The 18895-nt window shown below is 38.9% G+C and overlaps 2 protein-coding genes across 2 annotated transcripts in view; one reads left to right on the top strand and one right to left on the bottom strand.

Annotated features, from left to right (window-relative positions):
- gnav1 (guanine nucleotide binding protein (G protein) alpha v1) overlaps positions 1–16908 on the top strand; it is a 34805-nt gene extending 17897 nt beyond the window's left edge. The window contains exons 6-9 of the mRNA XM_088075749.1: positions 7601–7730; positions 7903–7974; positions 11406–11493; positions 15452–16908. Of these exons, the coding sequence (XP_087931875.1) occupies positions 7601–7730; positions 7903–7974; positions 11406–11493; positions 15452–15642 (481 nt within the window). The 3' untranslated portion in view covers positions 15643–16908. The remainder of the gene's footprint in view (positions 1–7600; positions 7731–7902; positions 7975–11405; positions 11494–15451) is intronic.
- A 141-nt stretch (positions 16909–17049) lies between these two features.
- On the bottom strand, positions 17050–18633 carry npb (neuropeptide B). The gene is made up of 2 exons (XM_042484658.2): positions 18205–18633; positions 17050–17557 (listed from the first exon to the last, which is right to left on the bottom strand). The coding sequence occupies exons 1-2, from the start codon at positions 18466–18468 to the stop codon at positions 17429–17431; spliced, it is 393 nt and encodes a 130-aa protein (XP_042340592.1). The 5' UTR covers positions 18469–18633; the 3' UTR covers positions 17050–17428.
- Between the last annotated feature and the right edge of the window lie 262 nt (positions 18634–18895).

Here is an 18895-nt window from a genome sequence, read left to right as displayed (position 1 = left end):
ATCATGTGTTCCTAAAACAAACAACAGAATAAATGCCTAATACAATAATTTCGACAGAATAAAAATCACAATATACTACCGTGTGCAAAGTGGCTTACTATCTGTGTAGATGTATGGCTCATTATCTTATTCTTTGAGATGTTTATGGCAGTTGGGCTGATGGGGGATGTCATTATACTGCAGATATTTGATTATTAACTACATTATTAGACAAACTGATAAATTTGAACATTTGTGGACGATAGAATTGAAAATCAAGAGTTCAGTTTTTAGAGTGTTGGCTGATGACGGCACCCTAAAGGATATTGGGTGATATTCCACAGTTTGGTTTTATTGGATGAGTAATGGTCCATTGAGGGTTAACAAGCATACGTTCAGCTTGACTCACATTTCACTGTGTGTGTCTTCATGTATCACTTCAAGAAAATCAAATAATTATCCTTCTCCTTCTTGGTAATGTCTACCTGAGGAGCGCCTCTCCTCACATATCTTATATGGAGTTATTATAAGCTTTTCATAAGATCTCTGTTTAGCATATAAACATTGTAGAGTGAGTCAGTTTGGCAGCGGATGACTTCAGTCTGGAGCACTGGTGTCACATCTGAGTGCTTCCTCTGCATCTCAGGATGCCGCTGACTTGTGTGTGTTTGAGCATTTAATACCATACACACATGTGACTGGATTTGACAGTTAAAGTATTTCACATCGGGCAAAGTTTCACCAGCAAAGAAACGCTTTGATGATAAACATATCTGTTGTCATGTGCAGATAAACGCTGACTTTTCCTCGCAGTCTTACTGTTTGCGTCACCGCTGAGTGATTCAGAAGCTTGTTGTTTTTGCTTTTTTGAAATTTGTTTGTGGGGATTTTTTTTTTCCCCCTGTGAAACATTGCGATGGTGACATCACCACAAGGTGACAATGTCAGATCTGAGAGAGGAGCAAAGTACTAGGTGGTGCTGCAGGACGGAGCCGAGCCACCCCGCCCTCACACACCCGCTCTCTTATCTGCCTGAATTCTTGAGAAGATAAATAATTGGGTTAAGTTAACTGACACACAGCGCAATGAGTGTAAGTGTGTGTGTGTGTGTGTGTGCGTGTTTGTAGGTTTGTGACTTGGAGAGATCAAGCCCTTGGGGTTGATGAAGAGCTTAGCATAAGTCGATGTAATTATTTCAAACTTCCCAACAAAAAGGATCTTAAAGGGATTTGAGGAAGTAGATGGTTTGTGTTTGTCAGAGAGAGCGAGCGTGGGTTTTTCCATTGAAACACAGACGGTCGTAATTTCACTAAGTAATAAATTAATAAATGATTTCCTTATTTATAAGTAGAGAAACTAGATATTCAGAATTAAATCAGCAGAGGTTTAGTAATGCAGTAGAGACTGCAGAGGTGATATGGAAATGAAGATTTCTGCTCCTTCTTGGTCTCATTTTGTTAATACTGAGGCCGCACTTGTCACTAACATAATGTGAAACTGCCTTCCTCAGTCCAATGACTCTCTCTCTCTAAGTGTTGATACTCAAGTTTCTCATCTAAGGCAGCATCTGCACCCTGCACTCCTATATTTACTGTCTAAGAATTGTTGTTTTTTTATCTTAAGTGTTTTAGAGGATCCTCGTTCTTAACAACATCGCTGCAGGATGTTTGCTTTGCTAAATCCACAAATTTCAGGTCACAAATTAAAGTATGTTAAAAACACAGGCCTTCAGCTTTGAGTGGTCTATCATGTAAACTATATATCTTCAACATTCCCAGGTTGACTCTGGCCAGGGAACTTTCGTTATACCTTTTGTCAATGTGCATCATGTCAGCAGAATGTGAAATTTGTTTACAGGCAATTCAAAAAATTCAATCAATTTATCTGTCACATGAATTCACAAACGTGACTCCCATGAAATGAAACATACACAGAGAATAAAGTTTCCAAAGACAGAAGATGAATCTATGAATACTTGCATGGATTTGAACTGAGTTATCTTCTTTAAAGACATTCTTATCCATCGTATGATTGCATCAAATTACATAGTTCTTTAACCAACCAACAAACTTCTCTGTGTTACTCAAAAAGGAAGAGGGTGAACAAGATCGATTGATATTGTCTTATTTCAGATGCATCACCGTAACAAGTCCCAAAAACTGCAGTTCATCGACAGGCCACTTGAGGCTGGCTCCAAAACAGAGTAAATCCCCACAGACCCCCATGTTAAGATGCCCAACTTTACAGTAGAATTAATCATGTTAACAGCCTGGTGAGAAAAACAGTTTTGGTCTTTATAGCTAATCTCCCACCTCACAACAACTGTATGGGGGTAAATTTTTATATCACGTACCCGTTTGCATTTTATCAAGGAAAATACGCATGATTAAGGGCGGACTGCTTTGATGGCAGGCTGTCTGCAGATTGAGCCCTCAGCCTCTCAGTCAGGTCCAGGTCCAGCCTCTTGTCCAGATATTGACACTTCTGGCTCCAAAAAACAAGATGGCGATGGCCAAAATGCCAAACTCGAGGCTTCAAAACGGAAGTCCACAGACTAGGTGATACCACAGTAGGTACGCCCATTACATTATACAGTCAACGACTACAACAGAGAAATGTCATTTTGAGATCATTATACATACACTTTGTCCCCTACAGAGCACTGCCAACTGTACAGTGTCCGGCTCACAATGTATCATGGTTACAGTTATTTAATGACGAAACTTGGATGGATTTCTGTCAAGTCTGATCAGTCCCTCTCTTCCTCGCTGCATCTCACATGAACTGCAAACCAACAGTTTTGTGAGGAATCTTTCATGCAGAATTAAACACACCATTAAATATGAAAAACATTGACAATGCACAAGGTGTTTTTATTTATTGCTATAGCTTATTTGCAAATTAACATGGTACAACTTAAACCTGTTACAAACAAGCTGTAGTAACTGATGTTTCACATATAGAGTTTATGGCTATTGCTTGTTTCCAACTCCTGCCCCTAGTAAGGCTTTTAGTAAAGAAAAAGAAGATATCAAGGTTAGATACAATAAGGGGGAAATACAGTAATGGCTATGGTAAAAAAAAGAAAAAAAAGGTTAATATTTACATCAAGATTACATAGAATTACTATATACAGTTACAGTAAAAAGAAAGACACAAATATCAAGGTTGCATACACCTACACCATTCAGCTGATTACTGTTAAAACAGCTAAAACTGTTTTTAACAGTTAAATTGCTCACATCTCTGATTTTGCCTCAGCCAACCTTTAACACCTTTGTTAAACATCTTAATATTTTGTGCTAATTTTATTTCAGTTGTGGTCCACATTTTGCAGACTTTTATGGAAAAAGCTGACTGCCCAAAGGAGGTCTTACAATTACACGTTCACAGTGTTTGACATCAAACTCAAGTTCTTCTGTGTATCAAAGATATTCTGAATAATGAATGTGACCAAATGTTCATTGTTTGCATAATTCATATTAAATATCATCTACAGGCAAACATAGTGATTCCACACAGAGCAAGGGTGTTATAGCGGTGTTCTTTCTCAATCCTGCTGCACAAAAAACAGGTCTGGTGGCTTCAGCGACACCTCCCTCACCTGCACTTTGAGTCGTGATAGTGGCATCAATCTTCTCATCTAACTTTTGCAAGAGGAAAATGTGCTTGTGTGCTAAATGTTTTGTAGACAATAACCAAACCACTAAAATGACTCTTCCGCTCTCCTCTCTTTTCTACCTTCCTCTATAGCTCTTCTTCATTTAGTCTTTGCCTTTTCATTGTTCACTGCGTAAGACAGTAAAGTCAATAAGGTAAAATCACTGAGGGTCTGACTGATCACAAATCATCATTCTCTGTCTCTGTGTCTGATAAAATGAGGTAAGATAAGACTTTATTAATCCCACACTACCGAAAGTCACACATTACAGCAGCTCAAGAGTCAGAAGCAGAGAAAAATGAAAAAAAAGTGATGTTTGAGTTTTACAAAAGGATAAAGTATTAGAAAAATGCAAATTAGATAAAATAAAAACAAAATCATATATAATCCAAGTACACTCATATACACCTTTCACTTATACAGGTACTGTATGGTTATGATTGAAAGTTGCACAGAATGGATGGAATTACAAAAAATGCAATTTACATTTGCTCAAGTGTTCCAGCTCCTGCAACTTCAGTTTTGATTTTCTTAAATTTAAAAGGGAATCAATGCAGATCTGCACACACAGAGAAGAATCTCACACCATGAGTCATCAGTAAATTAACGAGACTCTGGGTCTCATTATCTCGTTATTCAAACACTTAATCAACAGTGCAAGGGACGACATCAAGCCATGATCTTTTCAGTGTCGGCGTGTACAGGCTTGCTTTGTGTGCATTTGCATGCAAATGAGAAACGTGTGCGTCTGTGTGTGTAAGAGCGTACAGTCTCATAACTTTACACCCAGACAAAGCCTTGTTTGCATACAGATGTCCTGTTTGACCTTTGACCCCCCGGTTTAATAACGATCTGGGTCTTTTCCTGCATCATTAACATCAAATGCTCTGTTAATTACACCACTGCAGATGAGGGTGAACATTATGGGGTGTATGGAAGAGGATGTTAACTGAAGGCAAAATGTGATAAAGAAAAGAGTTTCTTAATACAAACACGTTTGCTCTTGTACACATGGATTCATACAGTAAAGTGCAGTGCATTTCGCTTAATCAGAACAATCACATATACAGTGTATGCACCATAATGAGTTATCAAGACAAAGTAATGCTAATTAATAAGAAATCTGTAATTTAAATCATGAATGATTCATGTTGAGTAACGTTAAAGTATTTCAGTGAGACAAACTGAAACTTTGATGAAGTCTACCATTTACTCCAGTCACATCTTAGCAACAAGTAGCGCCAAGAAAATCTTAACTTCGCTCAGCTTTTTCCGGAGCCTTTAAGCACATCTTTTCCTTTCTTTTGTACAAATCTTGGCACTCTGACCTGCACTCTATATTTTCTTGTTCTGCTTTCAGGAAGTGAGAGAACCACAAAATCATCATCCTCACTGCTTGACGATTCCACTTTGTTTTTTTTTTTGCAAATAAAACACATCAGACTCAGATTGCCATATGTATTTCAGACGATTCATCAGATGTAAATAGGCATGAAAAGTGTGTTTGCTAAGGATTTTAGTTGTGTTGAGTTTTGTACAGTTTTTTTATTAGTTGCTCAGGAGCATTTCTGTCCCTTCTCTCGTATAAAGGCAGATTGCTGGAAACAGAGCTTGACTGAATCCGATATGAAGACTGACATCATATGAGGTGGTTGTATATATGTCAAAGCAGGCATCAGAATTATTATGTGTCAGAGTGTGTATTATTTAGGGTGTGACATAGCGCACATGTGCTTTCGTGTGGGTTTGCGTAATGAAGCTTGGGCTTCACTGACTTGTCCTGTGTTCATGTTCAATATCTGTGGAAAATTCCCATCAGAAATCTTATCTCATCTTTCCTCTGTATAGCCTGCTGTGTTTGTTTCCCTCTCTGCGCGTCTGTGTTTCCACATGTTCATTTTCCCTCTCAATAAAGAGCTGCATTAACTCGATGGATGCTCAAATGGAAGGTGGGAGATGGCGCATCTGGCTTTGAAAATGGGTGAAGTGAGATGCTCTGATCTGTCTCTCTGCTCTTATTCCTGTTGTGTTTTTCTCCCCTGTACTTTTGGAGAACATTGACCTTTACACTTTTTTTGCTGCTGTGTTGTGATTGTTTGGGGGAAAATGTTGTGATTGTCTTGTTAAAAATTGAAAAAGGATTGAGCCGAGTCTGCAGAGGTGTGTGACATGCTCCTGTGTGGGTGTGTGTGTGTGTGTGTGTGTGTGAGTGTGAGTGTGTGTGAGAGAGAGATTGAAAATCGCATATTTTAGGACTTTCTGACCTTATCCAAAACCAATACAATCTGTCACTGATTAGACGCTCCCCCTCAGTCGGCTGTAACATCAGTATGGAAGGTCATGAACACACAGTGAGCACAGCCTTACAGTTTTCTACTGGAGATTGAAATCATGATAAAGGACATGTCAGTCACAATGAGATTTCATGTCACATACTTAAACACACATACACACACACGGATATAACTTGAATACAGTGCTGACGTCACTGTCTGATTAATGATAAATATAGAAATAAACAGACTTCCTTCCCCTTAATAGTGGATTTTGGGATGATGTCCTTTAGAATTTTATGTCGCCCATGTGTAATTGTATTATAATGTTTTTGCCTCCAAAATACGAGGAAAGATAATATCTGTACTGTTTCGCTCTCTGTATGACAAGGTGGGTCAGAAATGGTCATAAATAAGAGCATTTGAACATAATGACTTCTATGTGGTGTGATAGTCACTGCTGTGTGTGTGTGTGTGTGTGTGTGTGTGTGTGTGTGTGTGTGTGTGTGTGTGTGTGTTTGTTTGTTTGTTTACGTTCTTGAAGGTCTCTGATTGGAGTGTGTCACTCTGCTAAATCAATAACACCTGCGCCCAGAATCATGATGTGGATCTGTCTTATTCCTCTGCACATGTACATGTTTTGTTGTTGCTTGCCTTTTCTTCTCTACGTCTTGAATAGTTGTTTTTGTTAGTTTATCAAATTAATGATTTAGATTCCTTTGGCGATGCGTGTCCGTCTCTACCTTTTGTCATGGGTCTATCAGCAGAGTTTATGACAATAAGCCAGTTTCAAAGCTGGCAGTTTGACTTGTCGTAGTAGGAGAAGATGTTATTAATGACATTGAAAATGGCTCAGTTCTTTTGCATTGTTCCAGTAAGGGCTCATGTATATCCTTTTCATGTGTGAAAATAGATCTGTCTGATTCAAACATTGCAAATGCCACTACCCTCATACCTATGTGGGTCCTTTATGAGTGCATAGATACAGCCAATAAATGGCTTGAGAGGGCAAAATCAAAATCTTGCGGTGGAGTTAGGTCGTTATGGACATCTGTTTTTTTCTGCAATATTTCAAAATGTCATTGCATAATTTTCAAAATTTCAGCATTATATAATGCTCTCAAATCATTGTGCCCATTGTAACATGGCTTTCTCAGGCGATTTACGCACTTCTGGAGTCAGACTCAGGTGGCTACTTAAAGAACTGCAGTTTTTGGCACTTTTTTAGCCAAAGGTTGCTGCTTGAAGTAGTCCTATATAATGTTTCGTCAAACTAATAGCAAAAAAAGAAACCAGGAAATAGCAGATGGTATTATTTGAAAAGTAACTGATTTCAAAACACCCACTGCTTGTTTGGTTGTTACTGCAACATCTTACTTTAGTGAGTTCATGACTTGCAGCAAGTCGTTTTTTTGTTGTTTTTTTTTTAAATATGGAAATTAGCCTACTAAAATGTTTGCAATGGCAACTGTACATATAACAATGGCAGCTGCTCTGACCATCCTGCTACATTTATTTGAATGGAAATGTCAGTTGTACTCTTACTTGGAGTGGGACCTTTTCCAAGGAGCACACCATGTTGCAGTACCAGTTTCTACAGAACAGGAAAAACAATCATTTTATTCCTCACTTGTCCACATTTCTTTATTTGTCAAGCTTCCTTGTTCTCTTGTCTCCTTGTTTGTAGGATGTACGACGTCGGAGGCCAGAGAACTGAGCGGAGGAAGTGGATTGGCTGTTTCGAGGATGTCAGAGCAGTGCTGTTTGTGGTGTCGCTCAGTGGTTACGACATGACCCTGGCGGAGGACCCCTCCGTGGTACAGGCTGCACTCTGTCACTCCCTCACAAATGTTCATGCTCACTAGACAAATCACCTAGAGACCACCTGTTACATCTTACCCAATCAGATAATGTTCTGTCCTTGTGGACCAGTTTTTAAAAATGACTCCTCTGCAGCTGTCTGATGGTGTTGTTGTCTTGTTTCTGCAGAATCGTCTTCAGGAGAGCATGAGGCTGTTCTCTTCCATCTGCAACAACATTTTCTTCCGCAGCACGTCCATGGTGAGAAATTCATCAGTTACATCCCCAATTCCTCCACCTCAGGAGGAAAGATGCAGCAAAACAAATGTAATTTAAGAGAATCTTTAACACTTAGAGAGATGTCTCCTGGTAATTTGCCAAAACATGGTCTCTTAAGTCAAAATACGTGACACTATAAAGATAATTTATTCATAGATATGCAGTTTCAGGGGAGTCTTTGTTAATGGAGGAATCAGAAATTGGTTGTGAAAGTGCTACAATTATGTCTGTGTGTAGCCTATATGTGCGTTTCTGTGCGTGCTCTTTTCAATGATTTCTTACTTTCACTGGTGTCTCACCAGGTGGATATTTTGTCAGTTTGCACCAAAGCTGAGAGAGTTTGTTTCATGTATCACCCTTTACCACAGTGTAGACACCTTAAAACAAACAGTCTTCATTCTAGTAGTTTAAAGTGTTATCCTGCTAATTTGCTGGCAGAAGAGACACATGATTTAAACATTTTAACCCCATTCAAATCAGTGGACCATGGACATTAGCCAGCATGAGCCTGTACAGTGCTTGCTCTAGTCAAACATTTTTTGGGTCTGTGCACCACTGAGCAAGTTTCATAGGAATGAACTGGGCCCTGCTTCCAGAGCTGTATCCTGTGTCTTTTATACATCCATGGTGATTCCAAGTGATCCTGTTGGCGTCATGAATGTTTGTGCCCAATTTTATTACAACCCAGTCAATGGTTGTTGCAGTATGTCACCAAAACTACAAATGTCAAACTCATGGTGGTGCTAGAGGAAATGTCTAGGCCATGAATGTCTTGACAAAATATCTTTTAAATCCTTTAAATAGTTCTTAAGATATTTCAGCCTGGACCAAAGAAGTGGACTGACAAATGTTGCCGCTCAGGTGGCATAATAATCTCTAGTTTTATCCACAGCTCCTTTGTTCATATGCCATAGTGTCCTTGAAGGAGACACCAAAATCCAAATGTGTGCTTACTGCATGCCAATATGCAAAAGTAGTATGATGAGCAGGGTAAACATTTTACCTGCTACACATCAAGAGCATTTACATTGTCATTGTGAGCATCTTAGCATGCTGATGTTAGTATTTAACTTAAAGCAACACTGTGCACAAGTACAGCCTCACAAAGCTGCTAGCATGGCTGACGCAAAGCAGCAGCTAAGTACGGCTAGCTGCAATAACATTTTTCTGCAGCCAGGAGGCATGGTCATGTGTTTCAGGAAGGAGGAACTGTTTTTTTAAACATAGGTCACAGGAATCACAGGCCTCTGTTTACTGACTGACTGCAGGTATTTTCTTGTCGCAATATCGCTGCTAAAAGTTAAACTATTCCCACTTTTAGTCTGGCTGCAGAGTCAAGTGGTCACCGCTCACACATAGGCCACAGCTTTCTAGAGACACTTGGTGTGTTTTTGGCATCTTGCTTTGCTGTTGTTGACTATGTTGATCTCTCAAAACTAACACTTAAGTTGGAAACCACTACTTTAGGTGGTCAGAAACCAATTTAGGTGGATCACAATATCATTCTAAGCATAGATCAATAATCTTAAAGACTTTATGATCTGATTATTTCATCTTTTAATCTACTCTTGTGAATACAGACTAGGTCTTTCTAAGTGGAAAATTCCGCCATAAATAAATTATTTACCACTATCCCCGTGATGTATCTAAAGCTATATTTAAAGGTGTTTTTTTTGGGGCGGAGGGGGGGCTTTAATTGATAGGACAGACGTGAAATGACATACAGGGATGATATGCAGCAAAGGTCCGAGGCCAGACTCGAACTCGCGGCCGCTGCAGCGAGGACACAGCCTCTGTACATGGGGTGCCTGCTCCACCAACTGAGCTACAAGGCGCCCCATCTATAGCTATATTTAAATGTCACAAGACAAAAAGGGTCCAGCCGAAAAGGGCGGGAACCACTGTTCAGCTTGACATTTTAGTTGGTGGACGGAAAACATGGCTGAGTAGAGGCGACACAAGCAAACTCGCTTTGTAGCTCCCCATTTGTTTCCTATGACACCATGAGACAAGAATAACACTAATGTGTTTGATAAATGCAGTTTCCACACACACAGTCACAGGGCCCGGCCCCAGCCCTTTGTCTCTGAGTCTTCTGTCACTCGTAATTAAACAGCAAGTTGTAATTAGGCTGAGCTTTGGCGAGGCGACATTTTCCCCCTCTCTGTGTTTTTCCATTCTTGTTTCCGGTGAATGATCACATTAAAACAAGCATCTAACAACCTTGTTCATTTTATTCCGTTTAACTTGCTTATAAAGCCCCCTTTATAAATACAACTCACTGCATGTTGATCCAAGAGTCACCTGCTGTTATCTCTGCAGTGTTTTATCACTGAGCATTCCAAGTTTGTTACCGTTAAGAGTTTATAACATTTCTGACAAGCCTGTATAGAAAGAAAACTCAATTTTCTTATGAAGCAAAGGCACACAATTCTGTCTTGATTTATTGAGACTGTGAGGATGAGTAATTTACGGCCGGTGTGTCGTCACAGACACTAATAAATCTCAAAGATCTCAACAAGAAAAATGCAGTTACACCAAAGAATCTCTTCTAGTGAATGATTCTTTCTTGTAACCATAAAGCATTTTATTAAAGGCGTCATTAGAGCCAAATGGGCAATTAAATGTGTGTGACGTGTTTATGTGCAGGGTTGTGTGTGGGCCTGCACGTTAACACGGCCAACAGGCTCATTAAACAAAAGTGTTTAATGATACCTTTTTAACGTGGGAGGCAAATTTGTAACCTCCACCTCAATTAACTTTTTCACTGTGGCTGGTCAGTGATAATTACACACGCAGGTGTTGCTCTGTGTCCTGTTCATTGAAAATCTGCACCACCATCCATCCTTCCCTCATTACTATGTTTATTTTTTGCGAGGTTAAAACTTGGTCGTAGTTTTAATTGGTCGACTACAAAGCCAGAAGTATGTGTAAAATTAGTGGCGTCCGTGCATGAGTTGAGATTAGAGGCGGTAAATAAAGCAGCAGAGAGACAGCGATGTATGGAAGTAGTAGTTGAGCTTGTTTAGCGTCTGCACTGGAGACTCCATGAGTGATTGATTGCACACTGATGAGTAGAGGGAGGTCATTGATTTGCCATCCTCACCCCATGCTGGTATCAACTCGACTATTGATTTGCACATTTTAAGCAAATATCTGTAAAGTGACAGTAAATGTGACTATAAAAACTGATTTATTGGTTTCATTGTTTGGTTAGTAATTGCAGTTGGTAAATCAAATCAGTATTTCTTTTTTTGTCTCAATATCCTCCAAATCAATGTTTCTTTTCCACGGGAGACCAAGCCTTTGACTTGTGATGAGATACTTGTTCTCTCAGCTGATTGTTTTGTGTGTGTGTGTGTGTGTGTGTGTGTGTGTGTGTGTGTGTGTGTGTGTGTGTGTTTTTATTGCAGATTTTATTCATGAACAAGATAGACCTTTTTCAAGACAAGATTTTACACTCTGGGCGACATCTGCGGTTATACCTGCCTCACTATAAAGGTAGGACTGATGCCAATTACCTCTAGGAGGCTATGTTTTCAGGTCTGTTTATTTTTTATTTTTTTTGTTAGTAGGATTCTCTGGTGTCATCGATTCATGTCGTAAACTTCATTCAGAAAGCAGAAAAAATGCAGCACTCGGTTTGTTTGTACTATGTATTTTTTTCAACATATCATACTATGACTTTTTAACAATTTTGTGACATACCATACTATGACTTTGTTTTTACATACAACACTACCACTTTTTTTCTGGATTTTTTTCAATGTATTATACCATGACTGACAACAGTTTTTTCAACTTCCTATATGATGCTTTTTTTTTCTCAACGGACTATACTCTGACTTTTTATTTTTTAACATACAATACTATGACTTTTTCTTCATTTTTCTTTTTTCTTTTTAACTTTTTCTGACATTATATTATGGGTTTTTTCAACATATACTACAACTTTTTTCGCCATAATATAGTAGGACTTTTTCCCAGTGTTTGACATCCTACACTATGGCTTTTTATGGCATACTATACTGTGATATTTTTTTGTCCAATTTTTTAAACATGTCATGCAATGACTTTTTTTAATGACATATTATACTATTATTTTTCTGACATACTATAGTGTGATCTTTTTTCATGTACAACTGTACATGTTCATGTACACCTTCACATGTTGGCGAAGGTTTGCATGAGCACATCTGTCCGTGGGGGAACACCCAATGAGAAAGGTCGGGAGCCACTGTATTAGACTAGTCATCGTATCTGAGGTCAGAGTGAAATAGACGCTTGCTCTGCTGGTTGACTCCAATCCTGAGAGTTTTAGCATTTATATTGACATTTGCATGAGAGCAGAGAGGGCTCAGCCCCTGTTGAGCTCACTGAGATGTGGAGTGCAAAATGCTGAGCGGAGCGGATACAAAAATCTAAAAATAAAATAACAGTAATAACACAATCATTGTAAGCCACTAAACTGTGCACATTGGTCTTTCCTTTTAATGTATTTGAGTTTTTATGACTGAAATAGTAATATAAACCACCAAGATATTTAAGCTGAATAGAAATCCTGGATGTTATAAAGAGTCACATATTTCTTTTGGTCATTTTGCATCAGCAATCTTTGGTTTTGTATGATTTTTTTGCAACAGTGTAGCATGTACCATGAAAGTCATAGTACAGAATTTCATCCAAAATAGTACAAAAAAGTCACACTGTAGTTTAGCATCCAAAATGTCACAAAAAGGCCATACTTTGGTATGTCGTCCTAAAAAGCATAAAAATGTCACACCTAAGGTCATACTATAGTGTATCATCAAAACTATCACAAGAAAGTCATACTTTTGTATGTTGTCCAAAATAGTATAAAAAAGTCATACTATAGTTACTATAGTATGACTTTTTTATGCTATTTTAGACGACATGCTATAGCATAGTGTGTCGTCCAAAATAGCATAAAAACGTCATTTTGTTGTTATCATCCAAAATGGTATAAAACAGTGAGTATGTCATCAAAAATATAGTCATAGTCATACTGTGTAGTATGTTGCCCAAAAAATTGTAAAAATGTCATAGTATAGTATGTTGTTGAAAAATCACCAAAAACATAACAGTATGTCCTCCAAATATCATCAAAAAGGTCATAGTATAGTATGTTGCCCAAAAATAATCAGTTTGACCTTTTTGATGATATTTGGAGGACATACGATACTATTTCGTTTTTGGCAATTTTTCAACAACATACTATACTATGACATTTTTACAATTTTTTGGGCGACATACTACACAGTATGACTATGACTTAAAAATCAAAAACGTCACAGTATAGTATATCAAATAGTATGTCACCCAAAAATCATGAAAAATTCCATATGTTATGGACAGATTCCCAAAGATCCTTTTGTGAACACATTTCCCAAAATCTAGGTAACAGGTCATCAGGAGCTATTGGGTGCACCTGAGATGTTCTCCTTCAGCTGACTGCAATCAGTCAGCTGGGAGGTTATATAAAGGGACTGCAGTTCCCCTGCTCAGTTGGTTGTGTGTGTCTGAGAGTCAACACCTTCAGTTGGCTTTCTGTGTTTTCTGTTTTGAGTGAGAGTCTGAGTTGAGTGTGTTTGAGATTATTTCTTTGACCAGTTTTCATACACTTTGTTTCCCTCCCCGTCCATTGAGTCTCACTTCACCTTTGGTTTAGGGTCCAATCCTTGTATTAGTCTATCATTTTGATAGAGTCAGTGGGAGGCTGTAGAGAGTTTAACTTCTGCTGCCACCTTTTAGAAACCAAGGAACCATTTTGTTTTGAACCTTTTTATGATTTGTGCAGTGTTTTTGTAAATTCCCAACCTGCAACTCCTGTCCCACAGGTTTTGTTTAAAGGGGAAATGTAACACATTATAGTATGCAAAGTGGACAAAAGGCCAAACACTTCATAATATGGCATGTCCAAAAATCGCAGAAAACGCCATACCATAGTATGTCGAAAAATGCCAAATGTTGACATGTCAAAAAATAGCTAAAAACAACATATTATTACTTGTAGAGACGCATCATAGTTTACAAAGGGGGGAAAAAGGCCCAAAGCTTCATAATTAAGCATGTCCAAAAAATTGCAGAAAACGCCATAGTATAGTATGTCAAAAAATGTAGAGATGCATATGTTATGGACAAATTCACAAAGATCCTTTTGTGAACACATTTCCCAAAATCTAGGTAACAGGTCATCAGGAGCTATTGGGTGCACCTGAGATGTTCTCCTTCAGCTGACTGCAATCAGAAACCGAGGGACCATTTTGTTTTGACCCTGTGTGCAGTGTTTTGTTAATTTGCCAACCTGCGACTCCTGTCCTTCAGGTTTTGTTTAAAGGGGAAACATAACACATAGCATAGTATAGTATGTGTATCAAAAATCATCAAAAAGGTCATAGTATAGTATGTCGCTAAAAAATTGTTAAAAATATCATCTTAAAGTATGTCGCTCAAAAGTCATCAAAACTCATAAAAAACACCATAGTATAATATGTCGCTCAAAAATCATAGAAAACATCATAGTATAAAATGTGTATATAATATGTCATCCAAAAATCGTCAAAAATGTCATAGTATAGTATGTCGTTTAAAAATTGTCATTAACTCATAATTTAGTATGTCACCCAAAAGTCATACTAGACTTTGTTGTCCAAAATATTACAAAAAGTCATACCATAGTAGGACATTAAAAATATCACAAAAACGTCAAGGAACAGTCATACTCTAATATGTCGTACGAAAAGAATAAAAATCTCACACTAAACTACGTCCTCCAAAATATCACGAAAAAGTCATCCTATAGTATGACATCCATATTAGCATAAAAGGTCATATTGTAGTAGTTTGTCCAAAATAATCGCAAAATAGTCATAATTTAGTATATTGTTGAAAATGTCACACAAAAGTCATAATTTAGTACATTATCCAAATATCACAAAAAAGTTGTTTGTTGTCCAAAATAGCTTTAAAAATTTATGCTATAGTAGGTCGTACAAAGTAACACAAAAGTCATACTTCAGCATGTCCTCCAAAAGAGCAGAAAAAGTCATACTATAGACTATCGTCTGAAGTACAGTAGCAAAGAAATGTTATATTATAGTATGTCATTCAAAATAGCATAAAAACATCATAGTACAGTTTGTCTCCCAAAGTAAAAACTAACTTCAATGGCTCACATCAAAATAATGACTGATTTAATGGAAATAATGACTTTGTAACACAACATAATGAGAAACTTTTTCAAAATCATAATTTCTATCTCAAAATGAGGCATGGCCAAAAAAGTGGACACTCTCAACATCACTGAAACATAAATATGTAAATCATAATTCATCCTTTTTTTAAACTTTTTTTCAAGTTTTCGGTGCTACTTTACAATTTTCCCAGGTGTACTTGTGCCATTGGCTGGGACTCACAGGCGTCTTCATCTCTCTTCCAGGCGCAGACTGTGATGTGGATGCTTCTGCCCGCTTTATTGCCGCCACCTTCGTCTCACTCAACACCAATCCCAGCAAACTCATCTACCACCATTTCACCACGGCGACGGACACCTCCAACATTCAGGTTGTCTTCCAGGTGGTCATGGACACGATCATCAAAGAGAACCTGGAGGCTGTGTCCCTCCTGTAGCTGCCAGCAGAGATCCAAGACTTCACTGGACTCTCACTGCTGATGACCTTTGGATATCTCATCTGAAAAGACACGAAGAACACCTGTTCTAAACATCGATGAGGCCGTAGAGCTCAGAAGCTCTTTGTCACTGTTGCATTTCATCCTCTGATGCCTGAATCCATGTAGCTTTGAAAAATTCTTTCAAAAAACATTGAAGAAGACGGACGACATTTGTGTCGGGTTGGAGCCCTTATACATTGACTTTTGAAACCTTGTGCTGAGTGAGAGTAATGGGCATTTATATTTTTGTACTGTACTATAGAATCAGACTTTGAGTGGTGACGTTACTTTTAGGAGGACTTTATATATACAGACGCCGATTCTTTGCCCTCTCTGCCTCTGTGTGAGTGTGGGCAGGACACAGAGGGAGCGAGGATTTACTGTTTGTCCGTTACTTCCTCTGTGCAGGGATTCACTCATGCATACCATGGTGTGTTTTCCTCTCATCCATCACTGTGTCTGTGCACATCCTGTGTGCGTCACACCCTCCTAATGAGGCGATGATCACTGTAAAAAGCACCCCAGTTTGTGTTTACTTGTCCTGAGCTGTTCATTGTAATCTGTGCCTTCACTTGTTCCCCTGACTCTCTCCAGTCAGCGATGATGCTGGTATTTAATAAGACAACTGGGAAAATGTATGTAAAGAAACATCCCTGAAGCCTCCAAACTATGTTTCATTTCCTTTCTTTCATCTCTGATTATTGTTCCATTATCTGACACACAAACACACACACACACACACACACACACACACACACACACACACACACACACACACACACACACACACACACACACACACACAGTCATAAACCCTTATTTGTCAACCAGGATGATGCTACCTGTAAGTGAATTGTGTGGCATTAACTCTGCTGGGGTCTGACTGTTTTGAAGGCCCCCCTGAGCAACTGACTGCTATCACACCCTGACTCCAAGATGCGGTAATGACTGATGTGCTCTGATATGTATGCTGAAGGTGAAAGAAAAGAGAAAAACACCCCCAAGTGCCTTATGATTAAGCAGCTTTGCTGTTGTGTAATTTAAATGGTTCAGACGTGTATGAAATGTATATTTCCCCACCTCTTTTTTTTCCCTACAATCTCAGAATGTTTTTTGTATTTCTCTACTTAAGACTGCATGTCCTCAAACTCTTATTTTATGGTTTGTACTGCGTATTGTGCTGAACCTGCAATACAAAATAAATGTGAAAGGCTGACGACCTTATTTTCCACATCATATTTCAGTTTTCTTTCAAGAAGACCATGTAAATTATCAAAGGGAGAAACTGGTGGTTCATAGATTTTCCATTTTCCATTTTTCATCTCCTCCTAGTTATTTAAAGACAAATTTAAGTCACACAACAGGTTACCAGTGTTTGTTCCATTTTAATAGATAAAATAAATAAAAGTACTTTACAGGAAATCTGCTCTGCAGTCAACTGTCTGAACATTTAATACATTTTGGCAACGGAGGGTACATGAAGGGTTAAACAGTAAAGACAGGAAGCCATCTGGAAAAAAGGTTTTTCAACTAACATCTCGCACTATTTTTTCTTTTATACTTCAATCTACACAGCCAAAGCAAAACTGAACAATTAGGTGTTTGTTTTTTTTAAATAGGAGAACATTCAGAGTCTGAAGCGGTCCATCATCCCCCCTTTCCTTTCCTTAATTTTTCGTTTCCAAAGAAGCGCCCCTAAAGCTCGGCGGAGGACTGGGACTGTCTCCGCCGGTCCGATGGGGTCTTATGCAGACAGGCAGTCCAGGGAGTCCAGGGTGAGGAAGACATCCGCCTTGCACTGGAAGGTGCCCGTCCCGTCCCGCAGCAGCTCGCAGCTCTTCAGGTTTGGAGAGATGTCCTTTACGCAGATTGCCTGCAGGATAGGAAAATAAATTAAAATAAATTAATACAATAAATAAATGATAAAGTTGAGAGAAAATTAAAGCTAACAGAAAATCCATGAAGATTTGCTGTTCTGTTATATTTCTGTTAGGAATAAGTGCTCTCAAACTAACCTTATTTGCTTGAACGATTTAACACACCTCTAAAGGACTCTTTCATTGTGCAGTAACAGGCTATTGCCGTAATAAAACAACAACAACAACAAAAAGCCAGTGTCAGAAAATAAGACAAATCCCATATTTCGATTCTCTCTGTACTTTTACCTTTATTCGGGTGGAAATGATGATTTTTTTCACTATATTTTACTGCTGCTGGCTGCACTTTGATCTGCAGCGCTCACTGCGCCTTTACGCACGAGGTGTTAAACTTTTAAGATAATTTTGTTTTGTTGAAACTGTTTGTTTCGTGTCTTTATGAGCACAAAGGTAACAAAAGTGCTTTGTTTGACTATCCTTTGTTTGTTTGATATATCACTTTCAAAACCCATATTGCTGTAAATGCAGCTCTTGTGGTGCTGAAATTAAAACAGCAACTTTTACTCGCGTCTCTTCTAAATTGTGTAAAAACAACAGACCCCCCCTCTAACATAAATAAAGTTTGTATTTTAACTGTACTTACCATGCTTTTCAGGATGGATATCTGCCTGTTAGCGTCTGGGATCACGTTGTTGCCTGCCGTCTCCCCGCTCTCCAGCAGCGTCTCCTCGGACTCGGACCTCCGGACGTAAGGTGACCTCCTGATACCGGACAGCAAACCGGAGGCGCGACCCACCGAATAGTAACTGGGCCCGGTCGACTGCTTATACCAGGCTTCGACTGGGTGGCAGGCGATGAGAAGCGACACTCCGACGCACACCACAGCAAACCTGACTAACCTGTCCATACCTGGATACGTTTGGAACTTTTTACGCAAAATGAAAACGGCGCTTTTCTCGTCCGATGTCGGTCAGAGGTTGACTTTATGTTTTGCTGGGTGTTTGGAAAACTTTCCGCTGTTTATATAGGCTGACTGGGAGACGTTTTCGTGACCAAGGACGTTCGTCAAATCAAAACTGAGGTGGGCGGATGATGATCCGTCTTTATGCGGGAGAGGAGAAAAGACCAATCCAAATTGATCAGTTTTTGATGGTATGGCGGGGCCAGGAGTGTGTGTGTGTGTGCGTGCGTGCGTGTGTGTGTGTGGTATAGAGTATGAGGGGGTTGGAGAAGTATAGGGACGTCAGCCCTTCTCTGACGCTTGGACAGGCCGTAATGACGTAAATGGACAAACTGACAGATGTCCACAAAGCTTAGAAGTTAATAAGGAGGTA

This window comes from Plectropomus leopardus, chromosome 3 (assembly GCF_026936395.1).
Source record: "Plectropomus leopardus strain MGB_pleo_1.0 chromosome 3, ASM2693639v1, whole genome shotgun sequence".
Classification (NCBI taxonomy): domain Eukaryota; kingdom Metazoa; phylum Chordata; class Actinopteri; order Perciformes; family Serranidae; genus Plectropomus; species Plectropomus leopardus.
This window is presented reverse-complemented; position numbering and strand designations above follow the sequence as displayed.

Excerpts from the sequence above, each read along its gene's own strand:
- npb (XM_042484658.2), bottom strand. The coding sequence starts at position 18,468 with ATGGACAGGTTAGTCAGGTTTGCTGTGGTGTGCGTCGGAGTGTCGCTT. Across the intron at positions 17,558-18,204 it reads TATCCATCCTGAAAAGCATG|GCAATCTGCGTAAAGGACAT; the intron begins GTAAGTACAGTT and ends CCTATCCTGCAG.